Genomic DNA, 19,714 nt, shown 5'->3' on the forward strand with positions numbered 1-19,714 from the left:
CACAAAGGCTTCAGTCGTCTAATTGCCCCCAGTAAAACATGCTGCAAGGTCAGTGACATGAGCAATTTGACATCACGAGAAACACAAGTACTGGGGAGGAGAAGGAGGGGGCGGGGGGAGTGGACGGGATGTATATACGAGATGGGGTGAAACTGGATGGGTCGGGGAAGGAAGAAATACATTACAACGATATGGCAATACGTTAGAGAGTCGCCGACTGAACACACAAACCACTGGGTGTATGAGCGGAGTATAAGCCTTGTATCCTCAGATGCTGGAGCACTTGGTCCGGCCCACATAATGGGAAGTCCTGATATATCGTGCAGTGGATGTAGATTGACTAGCGAACTGGGTCAGTCTTGGGTATTACACTGGCCAACTGTACGGCAGAGTTCGCTCTGTGTCGTGCCAGCACTTTTGGTCATTAGACTCCGCTCAATTATACCATATAGCCCCAACATCAAAGGCACACACAACACAGGGGACACACGCATGAAGCGGTATCACACAGGACTGTGGGAAGGTTGTCCGCAATATGCAATAGTCTAGCTATATCACGACTGCCTCGATACAATCTAGTCTGGAACATGAAACAGTTTGTTGTTTAACGCGCACTCAACAATATCACAGCTATATGACGAGGTCCAGTAAATAATCGAGCCCGGGCCAGACAATCCAGTGATTTGTATCATGAGCATCGATCTGCCTACGATGACATGCATCAACCAAGTTGAGACTGACCCCCAAGCCCGTTAGTCGCTTCTAACGACAAGCTTGAGCCATTCTAACCCGGATCTTCCCGGAACTCAGAGACTGAAGTCACACGAGCAATATAGGTGCTGACAGACCAATGGCCACATTCTTGACGAATCTGGGATTAAAGCGAGTGAGTGAATGTTTAATTACGACGCAGGCAGTTCTTGTTCATCTGTATAATGGCGCCATGTAAACTTTCGAGTCAGGGTTACACAAACCAACGACTGAACTCATGAGAAACTATCCACGCCGTCAGTGCACGAGGACACATAAACACACAATCAGTCAAGTCAGATTCAGATCATGGTATCACGACTCCTATTCATCCCTGATGCATGGTGGCCAAGGTAGCACAGGCCACAGGAGGACATACAATGCTTGTCGTAAGAAGCGTCTAACAGGAGCGCTTCGGCAACGGACCCGTGAAGATCCGGGGTAGAATTGGTCTTCAGCAACCCTTGATTGCCGTAAAAGGCGACTGTGAGGCAGCTACTGGGACCGGGTGGTCAGGCTCGCTGACAGGGTCGGTTTGCGATGATCGAGATATCACAGGTCCAGATTCCAGACCAGACTATGAAAGGAGTCGATTAGAGTGAGAAGTTGGAAGATGGAAACTTAGGTTGAAGCGCGAATATACTTGTATAAACATTGTTTTTATCATAAATAGTTTTGATGCCAACGTGTTCCTATAGCTAGAAGACCCGTTAAGATTCGGAATAGAACAGGTCTTCCGCAACCCATGCTTGCCGTAAAAGGCGACTATGCTTGTCGTAGGAGGCGACTAACAGGACCGGGTGGTCAGGCTCGCTGCCTTGGTCGATGCATTCCATTGTATCCCTATTGCGTGGATCGATGTTCATGATGTCAATCACTTGATTGTCTGGTCCAGACTCGATTATTTACAGACAGCCGTCATACAGCTGGAATATTGCTGAGTGCGGAGTTAAACAACAACAAACCAACCAACCAATCAAATCCGGAACATCCCCGGGGCTCATTGTTAATTGATTACTCTTTATGTATATTACCCAGCCCCGGGATGACTGTTATCTTATATTCACAGAACACATACAGTATACGAATTAACAATGCATGGCGTAGTGTATATTTTATTGTTCTTCATTTAAATGAATCCACGCCATTTGACTTTAACGTCGTAATAATTGATTTTTGTATTGTGTAAAGAATAATTGATCTTGATGACAGCTCCGTGAAATACAAATCAGGCTGCACAGACCCTTCAGTGACCTTGACCTTCTCTGTGCCGAACAAGCCCCAGCTTTGAAGCCGCGCGCAATGTACACAGTCTATGTTTTTTTTCTCAATCAACTTGGCAATCACGTTGTCCCCCAGGAACACCATCCATTTGTTTATTGATTTTTATTTGGCCTTCTACGATACCGATGTAGGATGCGCGTTCATCCTGTTTGTTATTGTATCACCGATGGGCGTTCTAATTCGCCTGGAGTCGGTGTCGGTGCGGGTTTGTACCCTTGTTACTGATGTAGCGAGTAAATGAGTAAATGGGGTTTTACGATGTTTTTAATATTTACAAGCATCCCCATGAATGGCTTCATGCACAATAGCGTTTAGGGGAGTCGAACCCGATACTTCATTAAGAAGCTTACCCACGAAGCTACCCCCACGCTCCTTAAGATCTGACAAATTTCTTGACGATAAAATAAACTAGTAATTGCCTCATTACTGTTATGGAAATGTATATTCTCAACTAACCCTCACAACACACACACACACACACACACACACACACACACACACACAGAGGGAGACTCTCTCATCATCCAAATTCACTATCGACGTGCACATGACTACCAAACTACCTCTCCCCCCCCCCAACACACACACACACATACTCACTCTCTCTCTCTCTCTCTCTCATCATCATCCAAACACCTCATACAAATTCACTATCGACGTGCACATGACTACCAACCTACCTCCCCACCCCCATCCCCACCACACACCCACGCACACACACGCACACACAACACACACACACACACACACACACACACACACACACACACACACACACACACACACACACACACACACACACACACACACACACACACACACACACACAAACTGAACGCCTGGAAGGCTGCTATTACTCTGAAAAAAATATCTCTAATATTGTTCATCAAATTAAAAAAAGGCGCAGCAATCTGTATCCCTATGGCACAACGCCATGCTGTTAAATTTAGTTATATCTGCCTTTTAGGCAAAGCGGACGTATGTGATCTGTCGTATCGATCGTGGGCAAAACATAACTTAACAGGCCTCGCTTGTTGAAACATCAATTCATGACAAGTCCTCCGATACTGATTCAGAAAGGTGTTGGATTCCAAGTCAGCCTGACTAGCGCTGTAGTCGAGATACGTCGCCAACTGGAATATCTCTTGTGCCTTTATTTTCTTATTACTTGGCTTACGGATATTAGGTCGAAAAAGAAAAAAACGATTTAATTTGTAATTTTTTATTATTTTTTTTTATCTCCGAATGGAATTAACTTAACACAGGTGAAAGAACTTGAGCTGATTCTAGTGTCTTTGTTGCTTCTAGCTTGTGTTGTTATTGAAGTTACGGCTAGGTTGGACAACAGGGAGGCTTGTTTCTGGCGAAGGCCAGTGTCGGTGGCATTGCGGGTAGAGTGCTCGCTTGTTCCGATATACTGACTGATTGTTGACCGACTATTTGATATGAATGGGGTTTAACGTCGCGTCCAAGATTATTGAACTTACATAGCGACGTGAATGGACGTGTGTGTGTTTGTGTTTGTGTGTATGTGTGTGTTTGTGTTTGTGTGTGTGTGTGTGTGTGTGTGTGTGTGTGTGGCTGCTTGTGCTTGTCCGCAGTAATGCCGATCTTGTTGTGCTACCCACCTGAGATACCATGCCGTGGTCTAGTGGGGAGTGGAAGGTCAAGGGTTCGATGGTAAAAGATGGTACTTGTTGTTGTCCTGCCTGGCGCTCGGCATTACAGGGCTAAAACAAGTACTGGTCGGCTCGGTGTCAGTATACTGTGTCTTAGTAGGCTATTCGTGTTAAACTGCGGTATAGTATCTCTGTGCTAGCATTGTAACATCGGCATTAGTCCGGACTCGTACAAGCATCCACACAAACACGCGTGCATGCACGTCGCTATATAAGTGCAATAATCTTGGACGCGACGTTAAACTCCATTTCACCTCACCAACCTATCAACCCGTCAATCCAGACGTTCGCCGTAGTAAGTGACCGACACCTTCTAATTCCCCTATGGCGCACAATCTGAACCTGCGCCTGTTTACGATGATTTTCTTGCCTACCTGATTCTGATTCTGTATTTCTCGATAGACCACCGACGGTGGTACAAGAGCATACATAAAGTACAGAGATAAATATACATCAAGAAGGTTGTGGGCATTTAGATTTAGCTTTCAAAGCCATAAATGCATATAATACATATTTTGATAGACGTTTTAGCTCGTTTAGTTTGGTTGTTGAAAATAGTCTTTTTAATTAAAACATATTTGACCAAGTTAAATATCTTCTCGGAAGAATTGAATGTCTTTTGTTATCAAAAGCTTGACATCGAAATATATAATGGAATTCATCTGTTATTGCTGGGTTGTTGGTTGGTTGGTTGGTTGGTTTGTTGTTTAACGCCGTACTCAGCAATATTCCAACTATATGACGGCGGTCTGGACCAGACAATCCAGTGATTGACATCATGAGCAATTGGGATCGATGACATGTATCAACCACGTCAGCGAGCCTGACCACTCGATCCCGTTAGTCGCCTTTTACGACAAGCATAGTCGCTTTTTACGGCAAGCATGGGTTGCAGAAGACCTATTCTTCCCCGGAATCTTCACGGGTCGAAATTAAATATAGATACATGTAGTTAGCTATTGGTGGGGAGTTACAGAGTGAACATAGACGTTGTTCCCCAGGTACCGGATTCCAGCTGCCAGTCTCGACTGGTAAATTGTGCTTATTTGTGCGAAATCATAAGAGCGGGCCAATCCAGACATTCGCCGTCGTTAGCTCACCGACACCTTCTAATTACCCTATGGCGCACAATCTGAACCTGCTGGTGTATACGATGATTCTCTTGCCTACCAATGTCCACCAATGTGATCTGGCGGGCACTGACTGAATTCATTCACCGGTCTAAGTGGGTACTTCAACTGAAGTGACAGTTCCTGATCCTGTGGTTACTTCCCAAGGAGTTCTTCATGTTTTGACATAAGGTCAAGGTGAAATGATGATCAAGGTCATTCACTGAACATGTTCACTTCCGTCCTCGCCATCAAAACAAGTCAAGATGTAGTGATTCTAATCAGTAAAGTAAAACAGTTTCAGAGTGAGTGAGTGAGTGAGTATGGTTTTACGCCGCTTTTAGCAATATTCCAGCAATATCACGGCAGGGGACACCGGAAATGGGCTTCACACACTGTACCCATGTCGGGAATCGAACCCGGGTCTTCGGCGTGACGAGCGAACGCTTTGACCACTAGGCTACCCGACCGCCCCAAACAGTTTCAGAAGCTGCCCGTGTATGTTGCACGTTCTGGCGACAGGCTTCTATAGGAACGTTCTGGCTATAGTTTCTTTCTTTCTTTCTTTGTTATTTAATGCAGAACTCAGCAATATTCCAGCTATATGACGGCGGTCTGTAAATAATCGAGTCTGGGTCAGAAAATCCAGTGATTGACATCATGAGCATCGATCTACGCAATAGGGATACAATGGAATGCATCGACCAAGGCAGAGAGCCTGACCACCTGATCCCGTTAGTCGCCTCTTACGACAAGCATAGTCGCCTTTTACGGCAAGCATGGGTTGCGGAAGACCTGTTCTATTCCGAATCTTCAAGGGTCTTCTAGCTATAGGAACACGTTGGCATCAACACTATTTATAATAAAAACAATGTTTATACAAGTATATTCGCGCTTCAACCTAAGTTTCCATCTTCCAACTTCTCACTCTATTCGACTCCTTTCATAGTCTGGTCTGGAATCTGGACCTGTGATATCTCGATCATCGCAAACCGACCCTGTCAGATATCGATGTTCTACCCAGTGTAAATAATGTGTTTAGATTGTACAAACAACCCCAGCGCATTGCTTTTGCCATAAAATAGAGTCCTAACCATGTTTTGAATTGTGTTAATAATATAAACACGTTCTGATAAAAAATATGTCCAGAAAATCGAGGTTTGGCGTTAGAACATTTCACAGTTTTGGCAACATCATGAATAGATGTCAGCTTCTTTATTATGAGGATGATTCGGAATATATGCTTCATCACTTGAAGGAGGAGGCATATATTCTGATGAAGGAGTAAGCATCTACTCCGAAACGTGTGTGTTCCTCATAATAAAGAAGCTGACATCCACACATATTCTCTCTCTCATGTCTGTCACTTCTAAATGCCATTCAAAGACTTAATGTGGTAAAGTACCCGTGTAGACCCATGAAGATCAGAATTAGAATACGTCTTCAGCAACCCATGCTTGTAACAGGCGACTAACGGGATTTGGCTGACTTGGTTGATGCATGTCATCGTATCCCAATTGCGTGGATCGATGCTCGTGATATCAATCAGAGGAGTGTCTGGTTCAGACTCGATTATATACAGACCGCCGTCATCTAGCTGGAATATTGCTGAGTGCAGTGTTAAACAAACTAACAATAGTATCTATGTAACGATTTATGGGTCAAACACCCAGTCCAAGCTTCACAACAGACCAGCATCAACACAAATGACCTTCAAATGAAAATGTGCCATATCAAATACTAATTTCAATTAATCATGAAACCTGTCTGGGGTACAAGACTCCCAAAGATCCATTTGCACCTAATCCCACAGCCGGGGGCCAACGCACAATGATCGACAGGCAAAGGTTGCGTTATTTAAATCAACAAAGAGTCACAGCGTTCCATATCTGGTAAACTTGCTGAGAGGTGAGTTTGAACAGGATTGACTTAACTGGTATTGAGATGCTCTGGCAGACTTTTGCGATGGTATTACTGCCAAAACTAAATGCAATAAATGATCGATGTTGGGACAATGGCAACATGCCAGGCAGAATATACGGCAAGGAGGGATGGAAGGTTAATAGAGAGACGCCGCCAGCACTGCGAACTCCTGAGGGAGATTTGGAGAGCAGTGGGCCCGATACTGCAGAGCTCATACATGGATAAAGCTGTTCCAGCACCTTTGGCCGTGCTAGAGTGGCGAGGGACCACCTGTGTAGGTATGCGAGATAACGCTGGTCGAGCACCTGCGGGAGTGCCAGAGTGCCGTGGGTGGACATTGCCATTACCAGGGCTAACGTTGGTCTAGAACCGACGGGACACAATTGCATACATCATTGATAGTGGTGTTCGAGAGCCATTGGGAGTGCTGGAGTGGCGATGTACTACAATTGCATATATATATTAATGTTAGTTGAGTGCGTTGGGGTGAGTTGGAGCGTCCAGGGGCTGAAGTGCATATATCATTGATAACGTTATTCGAGCACCTTTGGGAGCGTCGATGTACTACAATTGCATATATATCTTTGAGTACCTTCGGCGAGTAAGATCGTCGATGTTCCACAATTGCGTATGCCATAGACAACGTTAGTCGAGAGTCTTGGGGTGACTTCGAAATACTACCATTATGTATAAATAATTGCAATCGACATCCTGGGGGAGTGCGAGAGGTCCAAGGGGTCACCATAGCGTATGCCACAGACAAAGCTGACCGTGGCGTCAAGGGTCGTTATCCGCACCGCGCGCATAAATTTCATGACCACAATCAAAACACAAGTGAAAACACATTGTCTCCAGAACATTGAAAACAATAAGCAACAATGACTAGCCTCTGGACTCCGATCTGATCGACGTGAAGGCTTCTGTACAACCCGTCCTGCAGAGTATCGATGTTAGATTTGTGTTAGACATGCAAATCCACTTACCCTGGGTTACACCGGTCCTCACATACAGACTCGAGTGCTTGTTTATGTAAAACAACACATAACAATAGCCGGTAATTTGTATTGATACAAACACAGAGGGCTTGAGTAGGGTCAGATGAAATCGATGTCGCCTGGCCCGTTCTACAGTGTAACTGCATGTGTACAGGCGTGAGTGAGTGAATACGGTTTTACGCCGCGTTTAGCAATATTCCAGCGATGTCACTGCGGGGGACACAGAAATTGGCTTCACACATTATACCCGTGTCGGGATTCGAATTGGGTCTTCGGTCTGACGAGGGAACGCTGTAACCACAAGGCTACCCGACCACCCCCAGGCGATGAAGAGATCACTCAAAACTGCTGTCAACTCTCTGTAGTCCGGACCCCTGTAATCCACACACCCCACTATCGGGTCGCTTACTACTGGCAACGTGTATAACTTGTTCATCTGAAAACCCCTTAATCAGGAATATTTAAGCCGCATTAACGGAGATTAGTGAATACAATTTAACCCTTTAACACGAAGTCCACCGAACCATCGACAATACATCGAGCTGGCCATTGTTCGAGATAAGTGAAGCGCCGTTATTAATCAGTAGTACGAAGCATCTTTTGTCGGCGCCATCATGTGAAATCATCCTATGAGATACACTGATAAAGTAATTCGAGAGAGCAAGGTTTCACTGAAATGCGAATCGTTTAGAAAAGGTCCTATACAGCGAAACCTTTATAATAAGGACGGTATCACTAACAATGATATCGTGCGGGCTAATGGGTTACCGGATTAACAAATAAAGGATTAACGAATTATGGGTTCGTCTTTTTCATAACATGCTGAACAAAATAGGCAAGGGATCATGAATAATAATGGGATATTTTTTTGCATTATTGACTAAGCCCACAATTTCATAAAAATATAAATGACGCTCCCTTTTGTTGGATACAGAATATTTTGTTGGTCACTCCACCAGGACTACAATTTGTATCTGTAAAATGGGGAGGTAGACAATTGTTGTCTCATATATTTTCAGGGGCGGTCGGGTAGCCTAGTAGTTCAAGCGTTTGCTCGTCACGCCGAAGACCCGGGTTTGATTCCCCACATGGGTACAATGTGTGAAGCCCATTTGTGGTGTCCCCCGACGTGATATTGCTGGAATATTGCTAAAAGCGGCGTAAATCCTTACTCACTCACTCACTCATGTATTTTCAGGACATCTAGCATTATCCAGGGTACACTATTGAGAACAATGAGGCAAAATGATCAATTATTCAATTATGTTTGTATCTGCATCATTGCGGTTGAGAAACTATATTTGTTAACGTTGTTTCTGTCATTAGCATTGAACACGACAACTGGATGAAATATTGCCCTTCCGCCTCACAGAACAATACGGCAACTTGTTTAGCAATCAACTCATATTACCCCGCAAATCTATTTTAATTCAAAAGTTTATTCGCTTTGCGATGTAATGATCGCTTTAAAAAAACCAAGGAAATGACAGAGTTACAATAAAGCAAATAAAGCAATCAATACTGGAATTACTTTATTAAGTTCTTGTCTCTTATAAAATCAAGTGCTAATGCCGTAAGCGATGATAAGTTCACCAGAGATACGCTAACTCGGACTGAAATAGCTCATGGCCGAATGTTTAAAAACAGAAGCAAAGTATTAACGAATAGACGTTTACGATTTCATTTCTTATTGATTGAGTGTCAGCTAGATCAAAGCGATAGTTGTACGCTATAAATCACTACTAGCACACGGGTGTGTGACTCACCTATGGGAAAATCACTTTTACAATTCATCCTCGACTATCAAGGGTTTTATATTTCACTGCTACTGATAAATACCCCGAAGCCACCCGCCACCATAGCGTGTTTTCCAAAGTGACGTCACCACCTCCATATCTTGGTTTGCACGGAATTTCTCTCGCTGATGAGTGTAATTGCATTGAAAGAAACACTGTAGCGTCTTCAAAACGGCCCCAAAACGAGGCTATGGAAGCGAATGGGTCCAGGGTACTTAATAAGATAAATGAATTATGCCGCTGATAAACGAGGATGATTCCAAATGGTAATAAAGTCCTTGATGTACTAAAATGGTCAATGATATAATATAATAATAAAGAGGTGATCGGACCGGGGAAAACAGTGGTCGAGAATATGAGCTTCGAATCAAGCCTGCGTACGATGCGATATAACGGGATCACACATGTTTGTGAAGATAGTGGCGTTGCTTGAGTTGGTGGGTTCGCTGTGTTGAGGGTTGTTGACCACCATTGAGGCAGGTCGATTAACCTGGTACTGTGTTGTGTGTTCCACCTGAACGATATGCCTTAAGATTTACGTTGAGCAAACGACACATGGCGCTGTGGATAGAGCGCTGCAATTAGATGGAAGAGTTGCTTCCCCTAGCCGCACCAGGATCAAACATCCCCCTACCCCCATCTATGACCTTGGTTTTCCCTAAGTTGTTGCACATTCCAGTAGGGTCAGGACCTCACACAAATATCTCCTCGACTCGTCTCGAAAGGAGCTGTTTGTTGACAGAGGTGAGACGAACAAAAACATCCTATCTGGAACATAGCATTGTCTTCACGACTATATTTAATGCACGAATCACTGCCAAGACGTCAAGCGGACTTGATATGCAAACCAAAAACCCGTCGGTAATCGTTTTACAACAGCAAAATGCCGTTAAAATACCTATCACGAATTCCCGTCAGTCTGTTCTACCGAGGTAATGGTAAAAAGGTTCAGTTTGTATAATCATAAACTGCTTTGTGCGAAGCGTCAGAGCAACACCACTGATGCTGGCGGGGCTCGCGTATACAAAACACAGCACGAACAACAACACTGACTCACATAAGCGGCGGCGAACATAGCACAAGTACTGTCAGCGTTCCATGGATGCTTCATCCACCAACATCAGTAACCGAAGCATACCGTTACAATGTTAATTACCGCGCGAACTGATAGGAATATGGTTATGAAGATATTAGAGAGTCTCCGAGCCACCTAGTGCCAGGCGCTTGTACTGAGTATAGTTTGGCACTGCCCAGCAATATCAAGATGGACCCAAGCAATAGGCTCCACATTTTGTACCCCTGACGGGAATTGAACCAGGGACTTCGGCGTGACGAGCGGACGCTTTACCTGCTAGGCTAGCCCGTCGCCAACACGGCGTTGTGAACGTCAGTGATGGTGTTGTGGATACGTTACAGCGAAGAACGTATTTGTGCCATATTTGTATTGAAATATATATTTTGGTTTTCTTCATATGGTCGACGCGACCATGAAGCCCGCTGGTCGCTATTCTCGCCCCCCAGGGCCATTAAAGGGCCACTATGCTCCACCGTCTTTCTCCTGTTTCAAGTCTAGTTGCAGTTGTTGTGTGTATAAATTCGACAGTCACACCCTGTAATAGGGGTAATTGGTGGATGTACATCGTAAAATTTAATTAAGCAGGCAGTTGAAATGGCGTTTAATCAGTCAATCATGCAAGGACTACCAATTTGCCAGAGTCTAGTCCAACTTTAACACTGTACTGACAAATCTTAGACGGTACTAACGAGCGAGCGAATATGCTTATACGTCGCCTTTAGTGGGGAATCAAATCCAGGCCTTCGGCGTGACGAGCAAATGCTTTAACCACTAGGCTACCACACCGCCCCTAGACGGTAATAGGAACACACCATCAATATATAATTTGGCCAAAGACAACTATCTAGACTGCAAACAATTGGAGCAATAACAAACTCCAAAACATTCCAAAAGTAAAAACCTGTTCTTGAACACAAACAACTGGAAAAGATACGAGAATGTCATGTTCTTCTGGAACCGCCATAAAACAAGGGGGTCCCGCTATAACGCTGGTGCTAATTCTACGCTTCCCTAGCGTAGTGCTAGACTTGCAAAAGTCTCGTAGGCAAAAAGTAGCATTGTCATGATTTCTAGATTATATTTACAATAATAACAAGTTGTCCGCCCCAAAAGACGTCATTAAACTGACCGCATATCTAGACTTGCCTTACACCCATGGACTTATAATTCAGCACGGCCTTGGAGCAAGGGTAGTGTCGTACGTCCATGGTCGTACGTCCATGGTCGTACCTCTCTGGACACACCGACCCCTCCCTCCCCTATCCCCAACACCCCATCAACCTTAATTAACCGTTACTCCACCTTTGTACTTACCAACGTCAAGGCACTATTTTAACAACAGTCTGACGGTGATTTGATTTTGTTCGGTGGTAAATCTACCCATTGATTTTCTGACAGAGCCTGGTGTAAACACGATCTACAACTACAATCATGGACCTTGTTGATCGGCCTCCTATGTACATGCACGGCGTGGAGATACGTGTTCCAAGTCTCCGACTGCGACGCTGTACTTTCAAATCTATTATTACATTGCGGGACCACGGAGAGTGAGTGAAGTGGCTCATAGGAGTTAGTGTCTCTTATACTGAAACATCTCACTTACCACGCGCCTCGGTGCACTGCCTTCATCTCTACTTGAAATCTGTGCACAGTATTCTACACGTAATCCACGACACCTTACATTCTTTGTACACGGCTCAACACGTAACTTCTTTACTTTAAACTTTTGAGATAATTACCCATATACAGTATTCTACATGTAAACCATGACACCTTACGTTCTTTGTACACATCTCCACACTTCACTTTTTTACGTGAAACTTTTGAGATAATTACCCATATACAGTAAACTACACGTAAACCATGACACCTTACGTTCTTTGTACACGTCTCAACACGTAACTTCTTTACGTGAAACTTTTGAGATAACTTCTTATATAGAGTATTCTACATGTAAACCATGACACCTTACGTTCTTTGTACACATCTCCACACGTAACTTCTTTACTTGAAACTTTTGAGATAATTACCCATATACAGTAAACTACACGTAAACCATGACACCTTACATTCTTTGTACACGGCTCAACACGTAACTTCTTTACGTGAAACTTTTGAAATAATTACTTATATACAGTATTCTACATGTAAACCATGACACCTTACGTTCTTTGTACACATCTCCACATGTAACTTCTTTACGTTAAACTTTTGAGATAACTACTTATATACAGTATTCTACATGTAAACCATGACACCTTACGTTCTTTGTACACGTCTCAACACGTAACTTCTTTACTTTAAACTTTTGAGATAATTACCCATATACAGTAAACTACACGTAAACCACGACACCTTACGTTCTTTGTACACGTCTCAACAACGTAACTTCTTTACGTGAGACGTTTCAGATAATTACCCATATACAGTAAACTTAACGTAAACCATGACACCTTACGTTCTTTGTACACGGCTCAACACGTAACTTCTTTACGTGAAACTTTTGAGATAATTACCCATATACAGTAAACTACACGTAAACCACGACACCTTACGTTCTTTGTACACGTCTCAACAACGTAACTTCTTTACGTGAGACGTTTCAGATAATTACCCATATACAGTAAACTTAACGTAAACCATGACACCTTACGTTCTTTGTACACGTATCAACACGTAACTTCTTTACGTGAGACGTTTCAGATAATTACCCATATACAGTAAACTTAACGTAAACCATGACACCTTACGTTCTTTGTACACGTATCAACACGTAACTTCTTTACGTGAAACTTTTGAGATAATTACCCATATACAATATTCTACATGTAAACCATGACACCTTACGTTCTTTGTACACGTCTCAACACGTAACTTCTTTACGTGAAACTTTTGAGATAATTACCCATATACAATATTCTACATGTAAACCATGACACCTTACGTTCTTTGTACACGTCTCAACATGTAACTTTTCTAGAAGACTACAGACTCTTCTTAACTTGGTACAGTTACGTCAGCATGTATATTCTGAGCAGAGCGTGTTAATATTTTGATCCGGTGGGAAGGTAAGGAACTCGCTGGAGATGCGGTTCTCTTGTCACAATTCAGAACTTTTCTTGTTGAAGGTGCGAAAGTAATCACCCCGCTATGTAATAACTCCCAAACAGCCAATCTAAGCTTATACATAATATATGAATAGCATGTTGAGGGGAAAAAACTACAAACGTTAGTTTTTACATATTTCACAGTGAAACAAATATGAGACGCGAGTGGAATGCAAACGCCGTTAGACGTCCTACCGTAGATTCTCCAATACCATACATTGCCATGCAGAAAACAGAAATGGTAATTCGATGGTTATGTAATTGATACGGGTATCACAGTTGTGGTTTGTGACTACGTTTGCGCCTTTTTTAGTCCAGTAACGTTTTGATAACGGTTTCATAATTTTTTGTCAAATGCGATTTCCATGTGTATACTTCCTTTTGCCCGGCAGTGTACCAGTATACAGTAATACCGGATTTCCTCCATCAAATCTGCTGTTTTAAGTGATCAGTTGTAAACAACGTAGCATGAGCTGATGTCTTCATTGTCGTCACTGATGCAGCAGCATCAGCAGCATCTGTGTTAGACAGCAGACACAGCGACTCCCCGTAATGCGCCGCGATTCGCTATGCAGAGTTGCGTCCCTTTGGCACGCCAGAAACCTATGAGTGTGGGTTCGAATCTCGGATCGCCCCGATTATGTTTCTAGGTTTGTCAGCACCATACCCGTGCTCGTGGGTTTTACCTGCATCACTTCGGGCTTTCCTCCCACATTAAGCTGACGCGATATAACTTGAAAAGCGGCGTTAAACCCAACACACTCACTCACTCACTCCCCGTTATGAACTCACTGGCTGGCTGGGAGAGAATATCTAAGACTGCTCACATTTGCGACAGATGTCTGTCTGGTGCGATGAAAGCTGCACCGATGACCCCATAAACCCTCTACAACATATGCATATCAATCAGAATCTCAGTCACCACCGACAATCCCTCCCCTTCCTCTAACCAACACGTGGGCAGCACACGTTACCGTGCGTCTAACGGCAGTTCCCATTGGTGGACCTCAGGCTCTTCAACAAGCGGTGTGCGGAGTTAGCATACAACACAGCCAATACAATACCACTTGTCAGGTTGCTACTCCAAACACTGCATGGAGTGACGAAAAGTGCGTCTTCTGTACGGAGTAGATGTCGGTTCGGAGTAGATGCGTATAGTCTGCATATGTTTAACATGCATGTGCATATTTGATAAGATATAATCGGCATACAATGTGTATTTTTCAGTTCTCATCGTGTCTGTTGCAGCTGCCAGACACATCAATTATAAACATTAATGGATGCTGGTTTGACGCTATCTCAAAGTCTTTAACTGTTTGACTCTGTTTGACAGGACAAGTCAGATGGGTTACGATGTACTGCGCTATTGCGAAGAACACAAGGTCCCCGTTTCACAATGCGATCGAAGCGTCACGACAATCGTAATTCTATGCAGCACGACCGAAAGCAATACGCCAGTTATAACAGGGGGCACGAGTGGCCCTAGACTTGCACAAGATTAGGTAAATAATAAGAACGTGTTGTCCCTATGTGAGACCGGAGTCCTTGCTGTCCACATATCTAGACTTGCCTAATAGGAGGATAGAGTTACTACACATTCATGGACTTATCTTTCAGTACAGCCTTGGAGCAAGGCCGTGCTCGTGGGTTTCACCGAAGTGGTAAACGTCTGAGACCTGCACCACTTCGGGCTTTCCTCCCACATTAAGCTGACACGCCGTGATATAACTGGAATACTGTTAAAAACGGCGTTAAACCCAACTCACTCACTCACTCAGTCACTCCCTTCGGGCTTGCCTCCCACATCATCTGACACCCCGTGATGTAACATGAATACAGTTGAAAGCGGCTTTGAACCAAACTCAAAGCAGATATACTATGTAGTCAAGTCTTGTCTACATAAACAAGAGGTTGCATATGATCTCGGCTTTAAACCCGCCTCTTGCAACCGATCGTGCCAGGGGATATCCACGGGGAGATAACTCCATGCACCCAACATGCCCCTCCTTGTCCAATGTGGTTAGTCCATTCATGCGCGTCACTAATCAGACGCTGTCTTACATCTGTTATACGTATGTAGCAATACTTTTGTATTCATGTGTGAATGATGTACGCTGACTACAGCACGTCCCGGGACCCAAGGCAACAGGGGAGAGGGTGGGTAGATGTAAGATATATACAAACATACGTTCTGTAAACAAAGCCACGTGCGAGTGGTGCAATCTTGCGGGTATTCACGCGCACACACGGGGGTCTCCGACTGATGCCTGCCAAGGATCGCAGGAAAAGGATAAGATTTTAATCTGCTAACGAATTCAAATTAACTTCAAGGTGACGTTGACTTTAATGATCTAGCACAGCTGCTTAAGATAAACTTACTTCCACATACGAGTGTGTCTCTTGAAATTAATATAAAGATGGCATGGTCCTGCCAAGCGCGACCTGAGACGTCTTGTGTTAAACATATAGTCTTCCTGACCCCGTGTGATTTGCGTTCATCGCGAGAGCATCTACATATTTACATCCCATGTTCTTTTGTCTACTTCCTCTGATCCGCTGAGACACGGACATGGTTAGTGGTCAAGCCACGAGGAAAGAACGCGGACCTAGATGACCAGATGAGCACGGACATACCTGGAAGCCAGGGCAGTGCGGTCATACAGGTAACACAACTGTAATTACAGGTTACAGTATTCGTGTACAAAACTACAGGTTACAGGTCATGTACGTACTGACAATACTTTCAATGAAACAACACGCAATCCAAATACTCTAAATGACACAATACGCAATCCCAATACTCTAAAAGACACTACACGCAATCCCAATACTCTAAAAAACACTTCAAGCAATCCCAATACTCCAAATGACACAATACGCAATCCCAATACTCTACAAAACACTTCACGCAATCTCAATACTCTAAATGACTCTACACGCAATCCCAATACTCTAAAAGACACTACACGCAATCCCAATACTCTAAAAAACACTACACGCAGTCCCAATACTCTAAATGGTACTACACGCAATGGCAATACTCTAAAAAGATACTACGATTTTATTCCACTTGCAGCGACAATACACATTAATGCTACACGCAATAGCCACACACTATAGCACTACAGACAATGACACTGCGCGTTAATACTAACGCAATGACAATACTCTTTTATATACAACGCACAATGTCAATACTTCCCAGTGACACTGCGTGAAATAACATCTGCTTATATCAAGTCCTACACGCAATGGCACAACACGTTAAAATGGGAATACAAAGCGGTGTAATAGTACGCGCTGTGACACTACTCTAAGTACCACTACAGGCAATGAGAATACACTTTAATACTACATGCATGACAATACATTTTAATGATATATGCATGATAATACCCATTAATACTATATGCAAATGAAATACGCATTAATACTACGCGAAATGGCAATACGCTTAATAGTACACGCAATGACAATTCTCTAAATGACGCTACATGCAATGAAAATACACTTTAATACTATTTGCAAAGGAAACACTTTAATTCTACGCGAAGTGACAATACGCTTAATAGTACACGCAATGACAATTCTCTTAATGCCGCTACATGCAATGAAAATACACTTCATTACAATATGCAAAGGTAACACTTTAATTCTATGCGAATTGACAATACAACAGTACACGCAATGACAATACTCATAATGACACCATAAGAAATGGCAATACGCTTCAGTACTATAATCTATACGCGGAGTGACAATTAATCTTTAATTCTACAGGCAATGACAATTCTCTAAATGGCGCTACAAGCAATCGCAATACACTGCAATACCATATGCAAGGACAATACACTCTACTAGTACACACAGTAGCAATCAATATGCCTTATTACGACACGAATTGGCAGTACGCTTCAATACTACACGCAATGATAATACGTTTGAATTCTACAAGCATTGGCCATACATATAAATACTACCCTCGGTGCCTATAGGATGCCATCGATCGACAGTGACTATACACTATGATGCTAATCTTCATGCCAATATATCATATACTTCAATAATACGTCATGGTTTGATACGCTGTGATACTGGCAGACACGGCAATACGCTATAATGATAACGGCAGAGAAATACGCTGTTATAGGTGCAATAAAACTACAATCTATTATTGGCACGATACCTTATGGGTATACAAATGCATACAAATATGTTAGTCTGCATTAAACTAAAACGTGGAATACCCACCTAAGAAAGCGTGTGTACGTTACCATACACCAGGAATACACTCGCCCATACTACACGTGTAAACACACGCATACGTACCAGACAGGAATACACACATATAAACACAAAATAGACACAGGAAGATACACACATGCACATACACCCATATAAAAAACATACACTTAGCACAAATACACACGTGAATACATTGGACTGGTGTAGATGAGAGTATTTGAATTGGTGGTGATTAGTGAATTGTTGTAATAGCATTGATTGAAATCTATTTCTGTACCTATTCACTTTAGGCAATGTTGTGAAATGAAGTTTCTGTGATGCAGTTTGGAGCTTAGCTTTCATGATGAGATCGACACACTGCTATCAGATGCTGTGTGCAGTATCAATGCCTCTCTACGTCCCGATTGTGTATACGTAGAAACAGACCAGAACGATCACGTTTCCTACTTAACCCCTCGTTGTTGTATATAATCAAGAAGTTGGCACTCAACAATACATCGGCCAATCTGCAGCATATTCAATACAAGAAACACAGTCATTCTCCCGTCATTCAATATCTCGGAGACTAGGCAATATCGTGTCTTAGCTTCCCCGAGGTTTAAATGGATCGCGGGTTGTGGTTTAACACTGCTAATCAATAATGAGCTCTGAGGATTTGGTTACAATGTATAAGATATTCCTTACCATTCCATCCGAGCTCGAAGCTACGTTGTCTTGTGCTGTATCCGAACCAGCAAGAAACATCACCAACACTGTCAGTGTCCACGCCGTCCCCTCGGCGTTCATGACGAGAGACTACACCACCCGATGTCGATGTCGTCACCAGCTGCCTCTACCACCACACCCGGCAGCCAGCACACACACGCACCCTGATGTCGCCGGCAGTTAGGGTAGGTAGGAACACACCCCTCTCTCACCGGCCTCTCTCGAGTATAGCACCCTGCACTTCCAAGGTTAGCGAGAACTTACAACTCCCTTCCTCGAGCCGTTATCCGTCCTGTGAGGGAAAACAGACACGTATAGCACACACGGGAGCTTCACGTCGCTGTCAGCTGGCACCGTTGTTGCTGTGGGGAGAGAGCGGCGGTGTACGCGAGCCCGAATCCAGAATCCAGAATCTCATCTACCGTCTTGAAACCAACTTCGCCTCTCGACCGCCAGCCACTGTTAAAAGCGAGACCTGCTTGCGCTTGCTAAATAATTCATATACGGGGAATGTAATTTCTGTGTGGCCCGGCACACAAGAAATAAGTAATTGCTGTATAGGGATAGATGGAGCGAATGTTTTCCGCGAGACGAGCTGTGTAGCGCTCTAACTGCCCAGTGCTCGCCGCGCGAAGAGGGAAGAACCCACCGCTGCTTGTCGTCTGCTCCCGTGGTAGTTCAGCCTTCCTCTTCCTCGTCGTAGGGACTCTATGAAGCTGTGTCTCTCACTCCAAACTTACGTCCTTCGCCACGCTCAGTCTGCTGTACACTGCCATACTGCTCAAAGACATCACCCGAGCTGAAAACTATATAATAAATAAGTCACCACGAGCAACGATTGACATGTGCCTTTTATGGTAGTGCTATTTTTAGTGGTCGCGGGAAAGCCCCCTTTAAGTAGGTCAAAGCATGTTGTGACGTCATGTCATTTGCATTGTTGTAAGCTGAACCGACAATTTTTGGCGCCTTATTAAGCATGATTCATTTACCTACATTTAATCAACTTAACTGTACGGAGTGACCTCGCCGAAAGCGACTTGTGGTGT

At 43.6% G+C, this 19,714-nt stretch overlaps 1 protein-coding gene across 1 annotated transcript in view; it reads right to left on the reverse strand.

Annotated features, from left to right (window-relative positions):
* The window catches only part of LOC139447182 (matrix metalloproteinase-16-like), an 89,527-nt gene extending 70,048 nt beyond the window's left edge, over positions 1–19,479 (reverse strand). Inside the window, exon 1 of the mRNA XM_071228395.1 lies at positions 18,648–19,479. Within this exon, the coding sequence (XP_071084496.1) occupies positions 18,648–18,749 (102 nt within the window). The 5' untranslated portion in view covers positions 18,750–19,479. The remainder of the gene's footprint in view (positions 1–18,647) is intronic.
* Between the last annotated feature and the right edge of the window lie 235 nt (positions 19,480–19,714).

This window comes from Haliotis cracherodii, unplaced genomic scaffold, assembly GCF_022045235.1.
Source record: "Haliotis cracherodii isolate W230 unplaced genomic scaffold, xgHalCrac1.p SCAF_7, whole genome shotgun sequence".
Classification (NCBI taxonomy): Eukaryota; Metazoa; Mollusca; class Gastropoda; order Lepetellida; family Haliotidae; genus Haliotis; species Haliotis cracherodii.